At 47.3% G+C, this 15,480-nt stretch overlaps 1 protein-coding gene across 1 annotated transcript; it reads left to right on the forward strand.

Moving 5' to 3' along the window:
* Positions 1 to 1,794: 1,794 nt before the first annotated feature.
* Positions 1,795 to 15,311, forward strand: LOC112979220 (transmembrane protein 178B-like). The gene is made up of 4 exons (XM_064512731.1): positions 1,795 to 2,269; positions 9,272 to 9,385; positions 10,622 to 10,759; positions 13,652 to 15,311. Exons 1-4 carry the CDS (start codon positions 1,891 to 1,893, stop codon positions 13,894 to 13,896), a joined length of 876 nt encoding a protein of 291 aa, XP_064368801.1. The 5' UTR covers positions 1,795 to 1,890; the 3' UTR covers positions 13,897 to 15,311.
* Positions 15,312 to 15,480: the final 169 nt, after the last annotated feature.

The raw sequence follows: 15,480 nt of genomic DNA on the forward strand, positions 1-15,480 counted from the left end.
AAAGTATGTCTTATCCCACCCTTCATTTGAAAGATTTTTCAGGCCATAAATACTGAATGGTAGTAAATGATTCTCAGTTCTTATGAAAGACCTTTTTAGGAAGAAAGAAAACCACAACCTAAGACCTAGAAGAAGATAAAGGCAGGTAGGTAACTGAGGGCATGATTTCATGGTACGGGTTTTTTTGCTAGGAATGTACCTTTTGGAATCTCTGTCCCTGGTTTTACCGTGCTGCCCTCTGTGGTTGCACTGATACTTCTGTTTGTGGGGCTGTGTTGTGAGCCTCTCTTCCCTGTCCCCAATCCCCTTTTCCTTCTTTCAAAGGTAATATGGACAGTCTGCTGTCTGGTTCACAGGCTCCACGGAGAGTGGCACTTGCACAATTACAGTAGTACAGAGGGGAGAACAGCTGGGAAGAATCGTATGCACACAGGAACTGCTTAAGTTGATGGTCTTGCCAAAACTCTAGTCTTCTGAAACTATTGCCTGTAGAGAGCAGGATGACATAATAGGATTGTCAGGTTCAGGGAACATGAATATTCTGATCCTTCCAGGAAAGAGCTGTTATAATTGAAAGATCTCCTGTGTTATCTGGGGAGCAGTATCTAGAGCAGTGATTGTACTTGAAAAATATTTTTCATTCCTGGTGTGAGAGACTCTTAATTTAGCTGGTATGTGCTAGGAAATTCTTTCAACAGCAGCCCTGTCAGTTCTTTTCAATTTGTCTGCCTTCAAGGCACTAATATGCAGCTGCATGGATGGTAATCCCATCTGTCCAGTACAAACTGTTGAAGAGAGACATGCTGAAATGTGTTTAAGCAAACTTTATTCGTGGTTGCTGCATGTTTCCACCAGGCATAGTGCTCTGGGGAGAGAAGTAGCAGGCTGTCCCGAGCAGGGTCCTCAGGAGGAGAAGTGTTGTGGTGGGCATTTAGGTTACGCTTGCTAGTTGAGAGGGCAGGAAGTGAGATGGGGGAAAAAAAAGGACCAAAATCTCCTACAGTTGAACAGTTGCTCTTTGGAGATAATCCAAACATTTTTATCAATCAAAATCAAGAATATTGAAAAAGGGAGGTTAAGTTTGTAACTTAGACTTATTGTAGTCTCCCATCATTTTAGCTGGATGCCAGATTTGACAAGGTGATGTCCTAACACCTGGCCTTGGGGACTGAGAGAGCTGCAGCTGGAGGAACAAGTTCCACAGAACAAAGAGGATCAAAAGGGATTTTGTGCCCCCTGTATTTAACTAATGGCTTGGATTTAGCCTGCTTCTCATAGCTGGAAATGTCAGTCTATTTTATGCACTTCAGGCCTTGTTTTCCATTAAGTGATAGCCAAGGGGGTGAGGAGAAATCATAATCAAAACGCTAGCAAATGCTGCTGCTGTTCCTATTTCATCCCCATTTTAAAAAATGCTTGATCCCGCGACTTCTGTCTTACCAGTAACCATCGCTGCCCTTCTGCTGCCCGGGCCGGCGCCGAGCAGGGCGGGGAGAGGCGGCCGCGGGAACTGCCGGGGGCCCCGCCAACGCCGTGCAGCGGCCCCCGCCGCGGCCCGCACGCCTCGGCGAGAGATGGAGCCGGAGCCCGCGGGCCGCGACCGTTAGGGGGGCCGCGACCGTTACGGCCGCCCCCCGCGCGCACCTGCCGCGTGGCGCTTCATGAGGGCGGCAGCGCGCCAGGGAGCGCGAGCGCTGGCCCCGCCGGCGGCCGCCGGTCTCCGCGGCGCGGTGGGAGCTGCCGCCAGGGCCGCGCACGGGCAGGACCGGGCCAGGGCCCGGGCGCGGGGGGCGCCGGCCGCGTTTCCCTTCCGGGGGCGGCGCGGCGGGCGGAGGCCCCCAGCCGGGCTGCAGGGGAAGCGCCCGCCCCTGCCGCCCCCGGCGCGGTAAGATGGCGGCCGCGGCTCAGGCGCTGAGCGGCTGCGGGCTGCTCCTGGCCGCCGCCGCCCTCGCGCTCCTGGCCGTGGCCATCGGCACCGACTCCTGGTATGAGACGGACGCGCGGCGGCACCGCGAGCGCTGCCGCGGCTTCGGCCACAAGCGCAGCGACCCGCCGGGCTCCATGTCAGCGCCCAGCTCGCACCTGCCGCTCCGCGCGCGGCCCCCGCGGGCCCTGCTGCCCGGGCGGCCGCCGGCCCCCGCCCCGGCCGCCGCCGCCGCCGCCCTGGACTCGCACTGCGGCCGCCGCTTCAACTCCACCGTCTCGGGGCTCTGGAGGCGCTGCCACCGCACGGGCTACGAGCCGGACAGCGAGGAGCTCATCCGCAAAGGTGCGGCCCGGCCGGGGCCGGGGCCGGGGCCGGGGCCGGGGCCGGCGGGGAGGCGGCGGCCCCGCTGCTGTCCGTGGTGCTGAGCGCGGCGGGGCCGCACCAGGCGGGGCCGCTGCGGTAGCGCCGGGCCGGCGGCGGGGCGCGGGGCAGCCCCGCACAGCAGCCCCGCACAGCGCCGCCGCCGCCCGGCGCAGCCCAGCGGCCGCGGGGTCTCGCGCGCCTCCCGTCTCCTTCAAGTGCTGCGGTGCCGGGCGGGAGCGCATCCGCGGAGGGCCCTTTCCGTGGCTAGCGCTGGGGCCTGCCACTCAGACGAGACCTCGGTGGGCATTCGCCTAGTCCCTGGCACCTTTTTGGTTATTGAGTGCTGAAAGGTGAGCGGTGGTTTTTTTATGTTTATAGCTCTGGGATGTTCACGGCAAGGGGAAAGGGACCTGTTGGTTCCTGTTCTTACATAGGGGCTCTCGTTGCTGCAGTGGATTGTCAGGCCTTCGCTGTGGCAGATCTGCGTCTGCCGTCACTCAGGGCTCCAGGGGTGAGGAGAGAGAAAGCTGTGGATCTTCTGCTATTGTGGCACACAATACCGAGCTGAGCCGTTCATGGAGCATAAATAGAGTTCCTGGGCTGCATGGCACCGCTAACGTGGTGGGCTGACCCACCAAGTCAAAACAAATGCTATACTAAAGAAGCTTAAGGACAGGAAACACTGTGAATGGTTAATGATAAATAAAAAGGCTTATTGATCCAGCAAGTGCGTATTAGCATGGGGAGAACAGGGGCTGGGAGAGGTGCTTCCATTGAGGCACAGACTGGCAATGCTATCGAAAGGAAGTGGAAGTAGTTCTTCAGCGTGGCCTCCAACTGTGACGCTAATCCTGCACAGCAGAGGATGAATATACGGGCACTGTGAAGCTCGGCTCGTTTTGTCCATTCTTTCCAATGCACAGCAGTGACTCTTACTTCTAGAAACTCGAGTACTGTGTGATTAGCTTCTTTCTCGATTCAATCTCCTAAGATCCATTTTCTTCATTTTCTTCTAAGATCCATTTATATTTCCACATTGATCTCACTTCACTAAAAGGCAGCTCATTAATTTCATTCTGTTAATTGACCCTGTCATTTAAAATGTGTATCTATTTTTCTGCTTCACATCAAGCCAAATGCTTTCAGCTCCCATTGAGATTAGCAGAGGTTGGGGAAGAGGTGGAAGGAATGTCACATTGCTTCTCAATGCTTCTGGGTTTGGGGGATTTTCCCAGCAATACACCTGTCAGACACAGAGGCCGGATTCTGCACACTGCATGCATGAAGGCATTATGGGCGTGCTTAAGGATCTTATGTATGGTATGACGTGTAAAACCAGAGGGATTCTGAATCTAAATGGTTTTCCTTCCAATTTCTTTCTTCAGCTGGTCTAATAAAAGAGAGTGCCTTTCCCTACAAACCTTGCTTTCCTTATATTGTTTGACTCCGGTCTGCAGTAACTACTGTAAAGATTTAGACATTGCCTTATAAAGGGAAAGTTTATTAATAATAGTTTTTATAGAGTCAGGTCCTCAAAGGACTCTCAGCCCTTACCCTGACCTGCTTCACTAGTTGCCTTTCATTGTTCCCGCTGTGTCCGTCTTTTCTCTGACAGCTGTAATTAAGCAGCCTCTTCCAGCAATGTCAGGCATGGCTGTTGCTGTGCTCTTCTCTCAGGCACACTACTAGGTCTGGAGCTTCTGAACAGAAGGAAAGGATTGTTTTTGGTGTGAGCTTAAGATCACTACTGTGCACCTCTGGAAGACCCCCCTCCCTCTTCTTGGCTTGCAGGCTTGGCATGTTTCAGCTAGATCTTTGGTGATATGTGATGCCTTCATATATTTCTAAAACTAAAGATTTTTTTAGGCTTTCAGTGACAGAGGAGTAAATAATTCTTGTGAAAGTCTAGTGGTACTTCTAGTTAGGATCTATACTCTCCATTTCCTAATGTCTCTAGAATAAGGGCTTTTTCTCTTTCTGTCTGAGCCTCTCTTGAGTTCTGAGTAAATGACTAAGTCCATAAGTGCCCTTATCCATTTAAATAGTTACATGGATTTCTAGTGCAGTATTTATCTACTGCTATTAGTATAAAGCACACGTATAAAAGGAAGAAGCAGAAGTCAAAAAATGTTGGGCAAAACTGAGAGGGGAAATATTAAAATGTAAGAGGAGAATAATGTGTGGGATTCTTCTTAATATGCAACATTACTATTTTGGAATTGTAAAAACTGGACAGTTTCACTTTTAAAATACAATTAAGAGGAAAGGCAGAAGAAGCAAGAATGTACAAACTAAATGGGGAAAATCAAGTTTAGCAATTAGTACAAGATAGCAGTCAAGAAACTGAAGTATTGAAGGGGGAGCTGAGAGGCTTTGTGTGCAGGGAGGCACGGTGAGCCCCAGGTGTAACAGCTTTAGCCCTATACATCACCACTAGAGCTTGTGCTAAGTGGATTACGGGCTGCATAACTGATACAGCAACAAAAATATTGTGTGTGGAGAATTGTTAACTAGTGATGTCCTGTGGGGTTCTATTAACTGCTGTTTAATGCTCTTATCCATCAATATGAAAAAAGTGTTGCTTAAAAAGTGGTGACAGTAGAAAATTATTAATCTGGAAAGATCAGGTCAAATAGGCTTCTCTGGATAACCTGGTTGGGTTGATTTGAGCAATGTGCATTTTAACAGCAATAAATTGAAGAAATGAAAAAAGACTCATGACTGCCTGTAAACTGGGGATTTTGTTGCTTTTCAAGTTTGCTCTGAAAATAATCTGGGCTGGGATTGGCTGGTCTACTAAGTACTGGGTAGACATGACCTCTTAGTGCCACGATGTAGCTGGGAAGGCGAGAAGAACCACTGGATGTTAAATCAGAGGGATGCTCTGGTCTGTGGCATTAATGAGGCCATGGAGGGAAAACGGCTCCGCCTTGGTGTCTGTAATTCTGGTCCTTCCCAACTGATAAACTGGAAGAGTTACAGGAATGACTGCAAGGCCTATATAGCAGGTGGTATAGTGAGATGGTTAACTCAATCTGTTTAGTCATGGCCATAGGCAAATAAAATATGTTGGGGAAGAGTTATCATGGCTCTATAAAGGAAAGTTGATTTACCAAATCTAGTGGCGTTCTTTGGGTAACGATGGGGACAGCGTGATCCCATTGCTGGTATGCTGTTCTCCATCCTGGGCAGAAATGGTAGGAATAGGCCAGGGAGCTCTAGTGGCCACTTGGTCCTGGGGCACAAGGGAGGGGAGGGCAGGATGTCCCGTGGTAGCTCAGCGTTAACTGCCCCTGGTCGCTCCCTAGCCTTGCTTGCGGTGAGGAGAGGACCTTTCCCAGCTGCGTGAGGGCAGAACTGCTCTCAAATAAGAACTCGGCCAGGTACCAAAATTGAAAGTAAGAGCCCCTCCATTTTCTCCTCTTAACACTGGCCTACAGGCAGCGTAGAGGAGAAACCTGCACATTTCAAAGTCGGAGAGAGTGGAAGACTAAACAGAAAAATCTGGGGCCGGAGCCTGGGATTACAAGCTGAATGTGGTAGAGCTGGCCTGGGTCTGGCTTTTCAGGTGTCTGGCAGCTCAGGAAAAAAAGGGCCTGTGCTGAGGCTAGGTGTCTGGAGGTCCAGAAATTCTGTGTAGCCAAAGTCCTCTGGTCCTGCCCAGCCTTAATTGTCAGGCAGGGAAAAAGGGCTTGTCCAGGGATACTCCTGTGTGTGCCCCAAGGGTGGTGTGAGGGCACGGGAGGAAACCTGGCCGCAACCCTGAGGGAAGAAGAGCATGTGTGGGCAAGGTGTGAAAAAGTGTTGGCTCTAGGAGGGCACAGTCACGTAGCTCAGCCATGAAAGTGTCAATGCAATACTGCACGATGCAGTTGATTGCTTCATACACTATTTTTTTTAATCAAGAAAATTGCACGTGCAGTGCAACTTTCATAATTTTCTGTTAATGCCACTGAGAATTGCTAGGAACAGGCTGTCTGTGTAACCTTTGTCTTGTGCATGTGCATTATGATAATCTAATCACACGAACACGTGCCCCCCCTCTGCCCTGGGTTGTCAACTTCTTTGTGTGCCAAAAAGACAACACTCACTTAATTTTTTCTCCTTCTTGCTCACCACGTTACTCCATCCTATTCAGGCCTTTGCCTGAAGGCAAAATTTTTAATTTTGACAGGCTTTCTTATGGTGCTTATCTGACTGTATTATAAACAAAAGTGAAATCACTGTGCTAGCAACTTTTTAAAGTGGAGGGCGTGATGCTGTCCCCATTTCATAGACTGGGATTTAAGGTATAAAAGGACTTAGGACAAAGGTCACCAATAATTTGGGGTACCTTTGAGATACCTTTGACTCTGTAGCAACTCTGAGACTGAAAACCTATTTTTTTCTTTTTTTCTCAAGTCCTTAGAGAACAAAGTGCTGTACCATTCTAAATGAAGCCCCATGGAGTACCTTTGTCTGTCTGAGTGCATAGTGTCTCTGCAAACCAGACCCAGAGCTTTTCATTCAGAAAACCAGAAAAATGAACTAGTGACTGCAGAGGAAAAATCTGTCTGCTAAGGACTGGGGTGGATGTAATAATTTTGCCGGAGAAGGTGGGTAGTATTCAGCTGTGAGAGCACCCTCACTGCTTTGCTGATCCCCTGCCTCCCTGGCCTACATCTTCCAGTTTTCCCAGCGGATGGAACAGGCACCTCCAGCGAGGGGCCTTGCTTGGTTTGCCCGCAGTGGCTCACACCAGAGCAGGTCCATCTTGTGCACTCAGTGAAATGGGAGTCTTATAGCAAAAATAGCCTGCGATCGCATAATTGAAGGCTGTCACCAAGCCCATGAATTAGAGGTCAGAGCTGGAACTGGATGGGCAACATAAACCTTGGAATTCTCCAACTTCTGAGCTCTTCACTTTACAAACTTGATGTTTTAGCATAGTTTTATGTGCAACCCACGTAGAGCTAGTGCTTTGAATTCTGGAGAAGAAAGGATTAGGAGGGATGTTTTAAACCAGAGGCAGAAAGAATTGATATTCAAAAACTTCTAAACAACCAATTTTGTATAAGAAGCGCTGGAGTGGTTTTGCTTTCTTCTACATGTAAACTAGTGTAACATTATGGAGCAAGGATCTTCTCAGTGAAGTTTCAGCTAAGGATTCCATAGCTTTGATCATACTGGGTATAAGAGTATTTTACTGTGTACTTCGCTGGTCTTTGATTCTTCTCTGAGCTACAAAAGTAGTAGTCCTTGCTCTTATATAAGATTGCTTCAAATATAGCACTTTTGTAATCAGTATATATAACTTCATAGATCTTACTTTTGATGAACCCTATGCACCTTGTAATCTAAAATGTCTTTAGTTTGTACTGTAGACACATTTCTCTACAACACATGTAAGTCATATTGAAATTACTACGTTATCAGTGATTGGTAAAATTTAATTAGCTACTGTAATGTGCTGTATATGGCCTGAGTTCTTAATTCAGTTGTATACAGAGCTTTTGCAAATTAACTTGCATCCTCTCTAACTGGGCTGTCTTGCTGATCTGTTTGCTCAGGCAGCACTGTGGAGTTGTGCTGAAAAACAGCAAGGAGGGTGTGCTGCTCCTCAGGGGGTGAGAACGGATGGCTGAAGGTGAAAGGCAGCAACTCCGCGAGCCGGCGTCGCTGCCAGAGCCCCACGGGGCCAGGGAGGAGCAGGGCAAGGGGGCAGTGGGAAGTGCAGCTGAGGAAAGGAGCCCACTGCACATGCTTTGCTGCTGTGAAGCTTTTGGAACTGAACCTTTAATCTTTCCCCTTTCCCCCTTTTTGGGCTTGATCTTTGCATCTCTTCTTGTTCCATTTCAGGAATAAACATCAGTGTTTTCTTAATGCGGGGAAATTCAGATCACCTTTACCTCCCTGGCTGGATCGCTGGAATTGGCAGGGTCTCTTGTATTCAACTCCTACCCCTATGAAGGGGAAGCGTCCTCCTTGCAGGAACCAGGTTGTACAGTCCCAGTGAAACGTTCTTAGAGAACAAAGTCACGCTTCCCACTGCTGCGGGAGCAAAGCAAGCTCATTTCTTCTGCTGCTTTTCCAATGTCTTATGCAAAGCTGAAGTCCACTGATCCCTGCTGCAGGCTGTTCACCAGCTTAGTTAACTCACTGGCCAGGTTCTGGGTTTGCTTCTGAACGATTCTTCTGCCCCAGTGTTCAAACAGTGGTAATGACCCTCTAGCCATTGTTTAGGGGACTTTTTGTATCACTTAGCTCTCTATCTTTTTGGCTGTTCTCTTTGTCCCCACTGTGCATGCTTGTGCTCTCTCCCTGCTCTGCCCTGGCTATACTTATAAAAGGGGAGGAAAGACACCCTCTTCCCAGGATCTTCTCTGTTACTGATTTGCTAAGCTAAAAATCCCTTTCACAAAGAGTGTGCATGTAGCTTCACATTTGCATCTGGGATGCACTTTTCTTTAAACTATAACAGGAACAAGCCTACCTGGGCGCTATTGTTTGTTAGTGAAAAGCAGAGCAAAGAGCCACTGAGTACTGGAGTGAATTCAAACTTTTCTCCCAAGCAGTTCACTTTTCAATATTCATTCAAAATTTTCTGAAGTGATTCAACTCTGTCTCCTTAGAGACATAACAGTCCTGTTGGTACTCTGAAACATTTGTGTCTCCTCAGCCATCCCAAAGAGCATCATACCAGTTTCTCTAGGAAGTCTCTACAGCTGTTTTGGTGACTGTCATTACTGTTTAACTTCAGCCATTTCCCCCTGGAGCCTGCCTGGGTCAGTACGCTGTTCCCTCTTTGCCAGTGTTTCTTTGTAGCAAGACTCCCTCCCCTCTTAATCCCTAAAGCCTTTGAAGTAACAGTTCCTTTCTGATTATATTTGATCTGTTATTGAACTAAGATTTCCCTGGTGTGACCTGCTGGGCCGGTCAACTCAGCATCAAGTGCAAGGCACAGCGTTTTCACTATGTTTCACACTGATGTCTCTTTTACAGGTGTTATTCAGCGCTGCACTGCTGTGAAGTACCACTACACCTCTAGCTCTCTGCCACGCAACTTACCCATTAATATTACCAACACCATCCGGCAGGATGAGTGGCATGCTCTCCGTAAGTAACCCAAAGCAGAGTACAAAAACGGTCAGATTACTTAATGCCTTACTGCAATGCTGGATGTGGGCTCTGCCTTTGTTGGTGTCTAAGCATAAGTACATGTTGGGTAGAGAGGATGGGAATGCAGCTGACACGATATAATTGGAAGGGGACATGAAATTTGAAGTGGCTAATGTGGATGAGTTCAGGAATACAGGAGTGTGTGTAGTGTGTTGCCAGGTGTAGATAATTCCTATCCAGATTACGGCAAGGTTGCTGCAGTCTCGTATGTTCTGTACAGAGCTTGTCAAATTCGCCATATGCACATTGGTGACTTGTTGTAGCTCCCCTGCAGCCAGCACTTTTTGAAAACATCTCCGTTTGTCTTTGCAACCTCCTGTTGCCAGTTTCCTGCCCACAAGCCACCTCCTGCCCAAGTCCTTCCCAGGCACCCGACTGACCACTACAGTCTGCTGCCAAAAATGACTTAGTCTTTTCTGCCCCTCCTTCTCCCCATATCTGTTGTCTGTTACCTTTGCCTCCCATAAGTCTGCATAGCCCTGGTCATGTGATCCTCAGTGCTGAGGAAATCCAGCTAGAGACTGAACCAGCAGGAGGCAAGAACAGCAGCTGTATTATGGGTAACAAGGTGCTGCCCATGTCACTGGTGTCTGAGCAGTTTCTTTAGAGCTTGTTACTGTAGTTGTTCTGTTCATACTGTATTGATCTGCTGTCTGCTTTTGTCTTCCCACTACTCCTGTCTTCACGTCATGCTGCCTGCCTTCCATTTGCTAGTCCTTTACTTCCCTTCGGTGTCCCTTCTCACTTCTTTTGTTTCTGTCTTCAGCTGACACTCACCCAACAAACTCCACTCCAAGGAAACACACCATGAACAGAAAAGAAAGTCCTTGCAGTACTGACATTTGCAAGCCATTGCAGAATTCATTCTGCTGATAATAATGCACTGCTTCTGTCCCATGCTGCTCTGGCCAGTATTCCTCTTGGTTGGGACAGGTATGTTCTCTAGTGGTACAGTGCCCAGCGTAATGGAGTCCAGTTGGCTGGATTCCCTAAGTTTCAGTGTAAAACACCAAGTATTTGTTTCAAAGAAGCTACAGGAGGAGATGCCCATGGGCAGAGCACAAACTTTAGGAACAGCAAACCTAGAACTGTCTAGATTCTCCCCTGCTGTCCTGTTCAGGTGCCTCCATCTTCATTTCTTCCTTCTTGCTTCTCTCCTTTCTCTTTCCTCAGACCTGCGGAGGATGACAGCTGGCTTCATTGGCATGGCAGTCTCCATCATCCTCTTTGGGTGGATTATTGGTGTGCTGGGCTGCTGCAAGCAGCAGGAGCTCATGCAGTACGTGGCTGGGTTGCTCTTCCTAATGGGAGGTGAGCGCCTTTCGCTTTTACATTCTATTCCTGAAATCACCACAATTGCCGCTATGGGCTGGGGAGATGCTCTGAGAGGTGAAATCAGCCAACAGCAAACAGGCAAAGTGATTCTGGAGTGCAGCAAACTGACACTGTGGCATGGGGCAGGACCTGGGTCTAGGTGGGTCTGGGCACGTGTCTGAGTAGACCCTGCTGTATGTGCACAGGGGCCTGCTCGTCTGGAGAAAGGGGTAGCATAGCCAGGGAGCCGGTGGGCACAGCCCTCTTCCCTGCTCTGAACTTGGGGGTGTGTGGCCTGCTGCTCCTGGCAGAGAGCGCGTCTTGTGGTTTTTTTCCCTAAAAAATCTTAACAGCAAAGAAAAATCAAAGTGGAGCCCTTTCTGCTGCTCCACACAGTGTGTTGTGCTCACTCCGGGGAATGAGAGCATCCAGAGCCTGCCCGTCCTGCAGGACGCATGCAGCCAAGCCTGGAGAAGGCTGGCCCAGTGATAAGGGCATGAGCTGAGCACTCGCACATGCTGTTACCTCTGGTCTGTGTGCAGACTTTCTGCATGGCCAAAGGTCTTTCCGTACTTTGATTGTCCATCTCAAAAACAGGGGCAGTATTCCTTCTTTACCTGAAAGGGGCGTAGTAGGAACACAAGTACCAGAAGGATGAGGTACTGAGATACTCTGAGGACAGAGATTTTAAAATATTGTAAGCAATAAGAAGGCAATTTTCAAGTAGGACAAGAAGGGGGGGCTCTACTTAAAACCCAAAGTTGCTATCTAAGAGGATAGCTGTCAGCATCTACAATGGATCCAAGCAAGGAACTCAGTGTTATAAAGGCATCTCTATCAATTAAAGAAGTAGTTGTGACTTCGTTTGGTGCCACTTTGAAAGAATCCTCCCTTGCCTTAAGCAAAACTCCTTTAGGAGGATTTTGGGGGGGGGGCCTGCACAGAAAACCACCTTGCTGACAGGGAGTGATGCTGAAAAGGCGGGAATTTAGGCTTGTCCTGTCCTTGGTCACCTTGCAGACTTAGTTGCAGTTTCCTTTCTTTCTTTATTGCACGGCACTGAGGGAGTGAAGTGTTGTAAGTGGAAGAGAGATACTGGCCCGCCTCCAAGTGCTTCCACACTAAGATTTTGCTGTGATGGGTGTGCTGTCAGCAGTAAGAGATGTTATTAGCATTTAGACACAGATCCAGAGCTGGAGAGAAGGAAATCATCACCTTGACCTTCAGTTTAGTATTTTGTCAGTTTGACAGAATCCTTTTAACATGGACGTTTTAGAAAGTTGTCTTCGGCTTGGCCAAGCATTACTTAGGCCAGAACAGGATGAAAACAGACAGGATTTAGTGTTTCAGCATAACCACACCCAAGACATGAGTGTGTTTTTGTTTTTGTTTTTTTCCCCCCCTCCCACTAATGAGATGATCAGACAAGAGTCATACTAACTAATTAGTATGCCACACTTCAGCCATTTCCCCAGCCCTCGCCTCTGCCAGAGCAGGTTTGTTTTACCTTTCACAGAGACATGTCAGGCTCTGCAGTTAATAGCGCAGCAAAATTTCTGTTTAGAAAAGAAAAAAATGGGGGGGGGGGGGATTTAACTGTGAATGCCAGAGCAACATGAAAGAGGCTTTTTTTTTTTTTTTTTTTTTTTCTTAAGGGTTGAAGCAAGGATGGATTTGTAGATAAGGGAGAAATTAAAAAAAAAAAAAAAAACCAACAAAAATGTGATTCATTTCAGAAATAGCAGCCTGAGTGTGCAGAAGCATTCAGCTGCTTGCTGTGAGTTGATTAGAACAATCAAGATGGATGTGACCTGCCTAAATTCTAATCCCCAACCCTGATCTGGAACATTAAAAAAAAAAAAAAGTATGTTATTATATAATTAGTCTTTTTAATTTATATATATATATATATATATATATATATATATATATATATATATAAATTTTTTCCCCTCAGTTGTGAGCCCTGAACCCAAAGGATAGATTTTTGTTTTTTTCTTTTTAATGGAGGTTGCAGTTTTTCTTGAGGAAAGTAGGCCACTTCAATTTTTACAGAATATTTTCACAGTGTGTAATTACTGCTGATGCCACTTAAAGCTTGCATACTTGTCTCTGATTCAGTGACTTAGACAGACTGGAGTGTCTTAATGCTGCTTTCTTGGACTTTTTTTTTTTCTTTTTCTTTTCCTTCCTCTTTTTTTGGTTTTTTTTTTGTTTTTTGTTTTTTTTTTTTGTTTTTTTGTTTTCGCTCTTCTGGCTTTTACTTGGGTTGATGGGCTTATGGGCTGAGAACACCAGCAAGACTGGGCGAGGGAGGAGAACTGTTACGTTGTGCCTCTCCCTGGTATTTAAGTGTTTAGTGACTGAGTGGCAGCAAAACAGGTGGGTGACAGAAACCTGGGCATGTTCTATGGGCCAAGGCTGCAGCTGGCAGTTCAGCGGGGCTCAGCAGAAACCAAGCAGTGCACTTTGCAGACCTGGGCTTCAGCTATTGAATGTCCATAGGTGCTACAGCCCAGCTACTGTCTGGAACTTTATGCCATTAGTCACTGGACATAAATAATGGTTCAGGTGGACTGAAGCATGATGAGCTACAAGCACCTGAGCCCTAAATTGCAACACAGGGACCTAAGGCAATGTTGTTTGTTTGGGAAGTGAGGTATGCTGTAGGCCTATGTATCCCTGCCCCCCCCCCCCCCCATAAGTTTGCATCCCCCCTCCCCCCCCCCCTTCGCCCCCCAAATCTTGTAAGAAGGATGGCTAGCAGGGGGCGGGAGGGGGGGGTGTGACATTTTAATTCTTGACTTTGAAATAGCTGGACAGGGTAAAGAAAGAGCATAATTAGCTTTTCTGAGGGCAATGTAGAAGCCTCTTGCTTTTCTCCCGCAGGTACATGCTGTATCATCTCACTCTGCACATGCGTAGCTGGGATCAATTTTGAGTTATCGCGCTATCCTCGCTACGTCTATGGGCTGCCAGAGGACATCAGTCATGGCTATGGCTGGTCCATGTTCTGTGCCTGGGGAGGCCTGGGCCTCACTCTGCTGGCTGGATTCCTCTGTACATTGGCCCCTTCACTCAACACTTCTCGGGCACCAGTACAAAAACCCAGACAAGAAAACGGGGCTGTGTGACCTCCAAGGGAGTGAGATGAGACTCTGGAAAGCGCAGCCTGGGCAGAGCTGTGGGTTAACACCAGGACGAGGTGGCATGTCAGCGTGTGGCGAGTGGTGCCATAGCTGTGGAAATACCAGCCTGTGGGATGCTGCTACAGACTCCAGTCTTAGCCATTGCAAGTAACTGCAGGTTTGAATTATTGCTGATTTGCTCATTGATGGTTTAAGGGGGACAGTTTTGTTTTTTCTTCTGTTTACAAGGGATTAATTTCAAGGCTGTGTCTTTTTTTTTTTTTTTTTTTTTTTTTTTTTGTGCTGTTTTCTGAACTGTACCCCATGGTCCTGTTCTTGTCCGGTTGTAAGGGATGTTTACACACCAACTCTATTGCTGCAGGTCTGTTGTAATTCAGACCCAAATTAGGGCAAGTTATGTGAAGTTGGCTTGAACACTTTTGCAACAGACCTGTCTAGTGTTGGCTCAGGCCATCATTTCCCAAAAGAACCTTGATCTAAGCCGAGGTTTAGGCCAAAGAATTAGCCCATCCTTAGTATTAATTCATGTAAAGCAGAAAGCTGTGCTATTCTGTACTGTAGTATCAGCTATTTAGTCACTACTAAAGCAGTTTCTGAAAGGAGACTGCTCCAGCTGAGCAGCAAGACTGGTGAACTCTTACTGGCTTTAGGAAAGAAGGAGAAAGTTTTCCTCAGCTTCTTACGCAAGTAAGGTTACTCATTCGACTAACAAACTTGCCCTTGTTTTAATGGGGAGATGTATGCAACATGCAGCTTATAACTATTCCACAGGGACCAGGGTATATTTCTGAAAGTAAAAGTCCTAGTTTGAGCTGCTGGGATCAACTTTCACCACACTAGCTAACTGTGGGTGTGACTCCTGTTCTGTGAAAGGAGATGAGTAATTCTCCCTGAGCTCAAATAGCAGTACTGCTAGAATAGCAGAACATGTACAGCTCCCTCTAACATTAATGTCCAAAGGAACTGCAGTGTATTTTCCTCAGGAACGTGTGGCTTCTGCTCACTCCCCCACTCACCCATTTAAAATATGTCAAATGCCTCCTGAGCACAGCAAGTCAAGAACACAGATGCTCCACTAGAACAAGCTCCCTTTCTAAAATGGCCTTGGAACCAGTGTAAGTACTAGGGCTAACTCAGGAACATCAGCCAAAGTACTGCGGGGTGCATTTTTCTTTCATTCCTCTATTCTTCCCTCACATCCCCACCTCTCTCCCAAGCTTCCAAAAACTGCACAGGTAAAGATGAGATGGCCAGCATTTGGAGATGTTTACATTGTATTTCAAATACAATACAGTGGCATGTAAGATATTTAATGATAAAGTCAGTGTATTTATGAAAAGTGTAATTTTTAAATGGAAGTTGTAATTCTCAACTGGCATTAAAAGTACTGAAAGACTTGCTCAGTGGATGGACACGTGAATTCTCTCCTACTAATTACCAGACCAATTCACCAGAGCTCACGCACACATGAGCCATAGTGCTAAAGCTTCCACAGGGAAGGTTAATAATAAAGTTAAAACACTATTCATGTGTGAATGTTGTTTACCTTGCCTTGCAAAATGAGTGTTT

Source organism: Dromaius novaehollandiae, chromosome 5 (assembly GCF_036370855.1).
Source record: "Dromaius novaehollandiae isolate bDroNov1 chromosome 5, bDroNov1.hap1, whole genome shotgun sequence".
NCBI lineage: Eukaryota > Metazoa > Chordata > Aves > Casuariiformes > Dromaiidae > Dromaius > Dromaius novaehollandiae.

Bases quoted from the DNA above. Each gene is read 5' to 3' on its own strand.
- LOC112979220 (XM_064512731.1), top strand. From the start codon at position 1,891: ATGGCGGCCGCGGCTCAGGCGCTGAGCGGCTGCGGGCTGCTCCTGGCC. The intron at 2,270-9,271 runs GTGCGGCCCGGC...TCTCTTTTACAG, and splicing joins CGAGGAGCTCATCCGCAAAG to GTGTTATTCAGCGCTGCACT. The intron at 10,760-13,651 runs GTGAGCGCCTTT...TTTCTCCCGCAG, and splicing joins GTTGCTCTTCCTAATGGGAG to GTACATGCTGTATCATCTCA.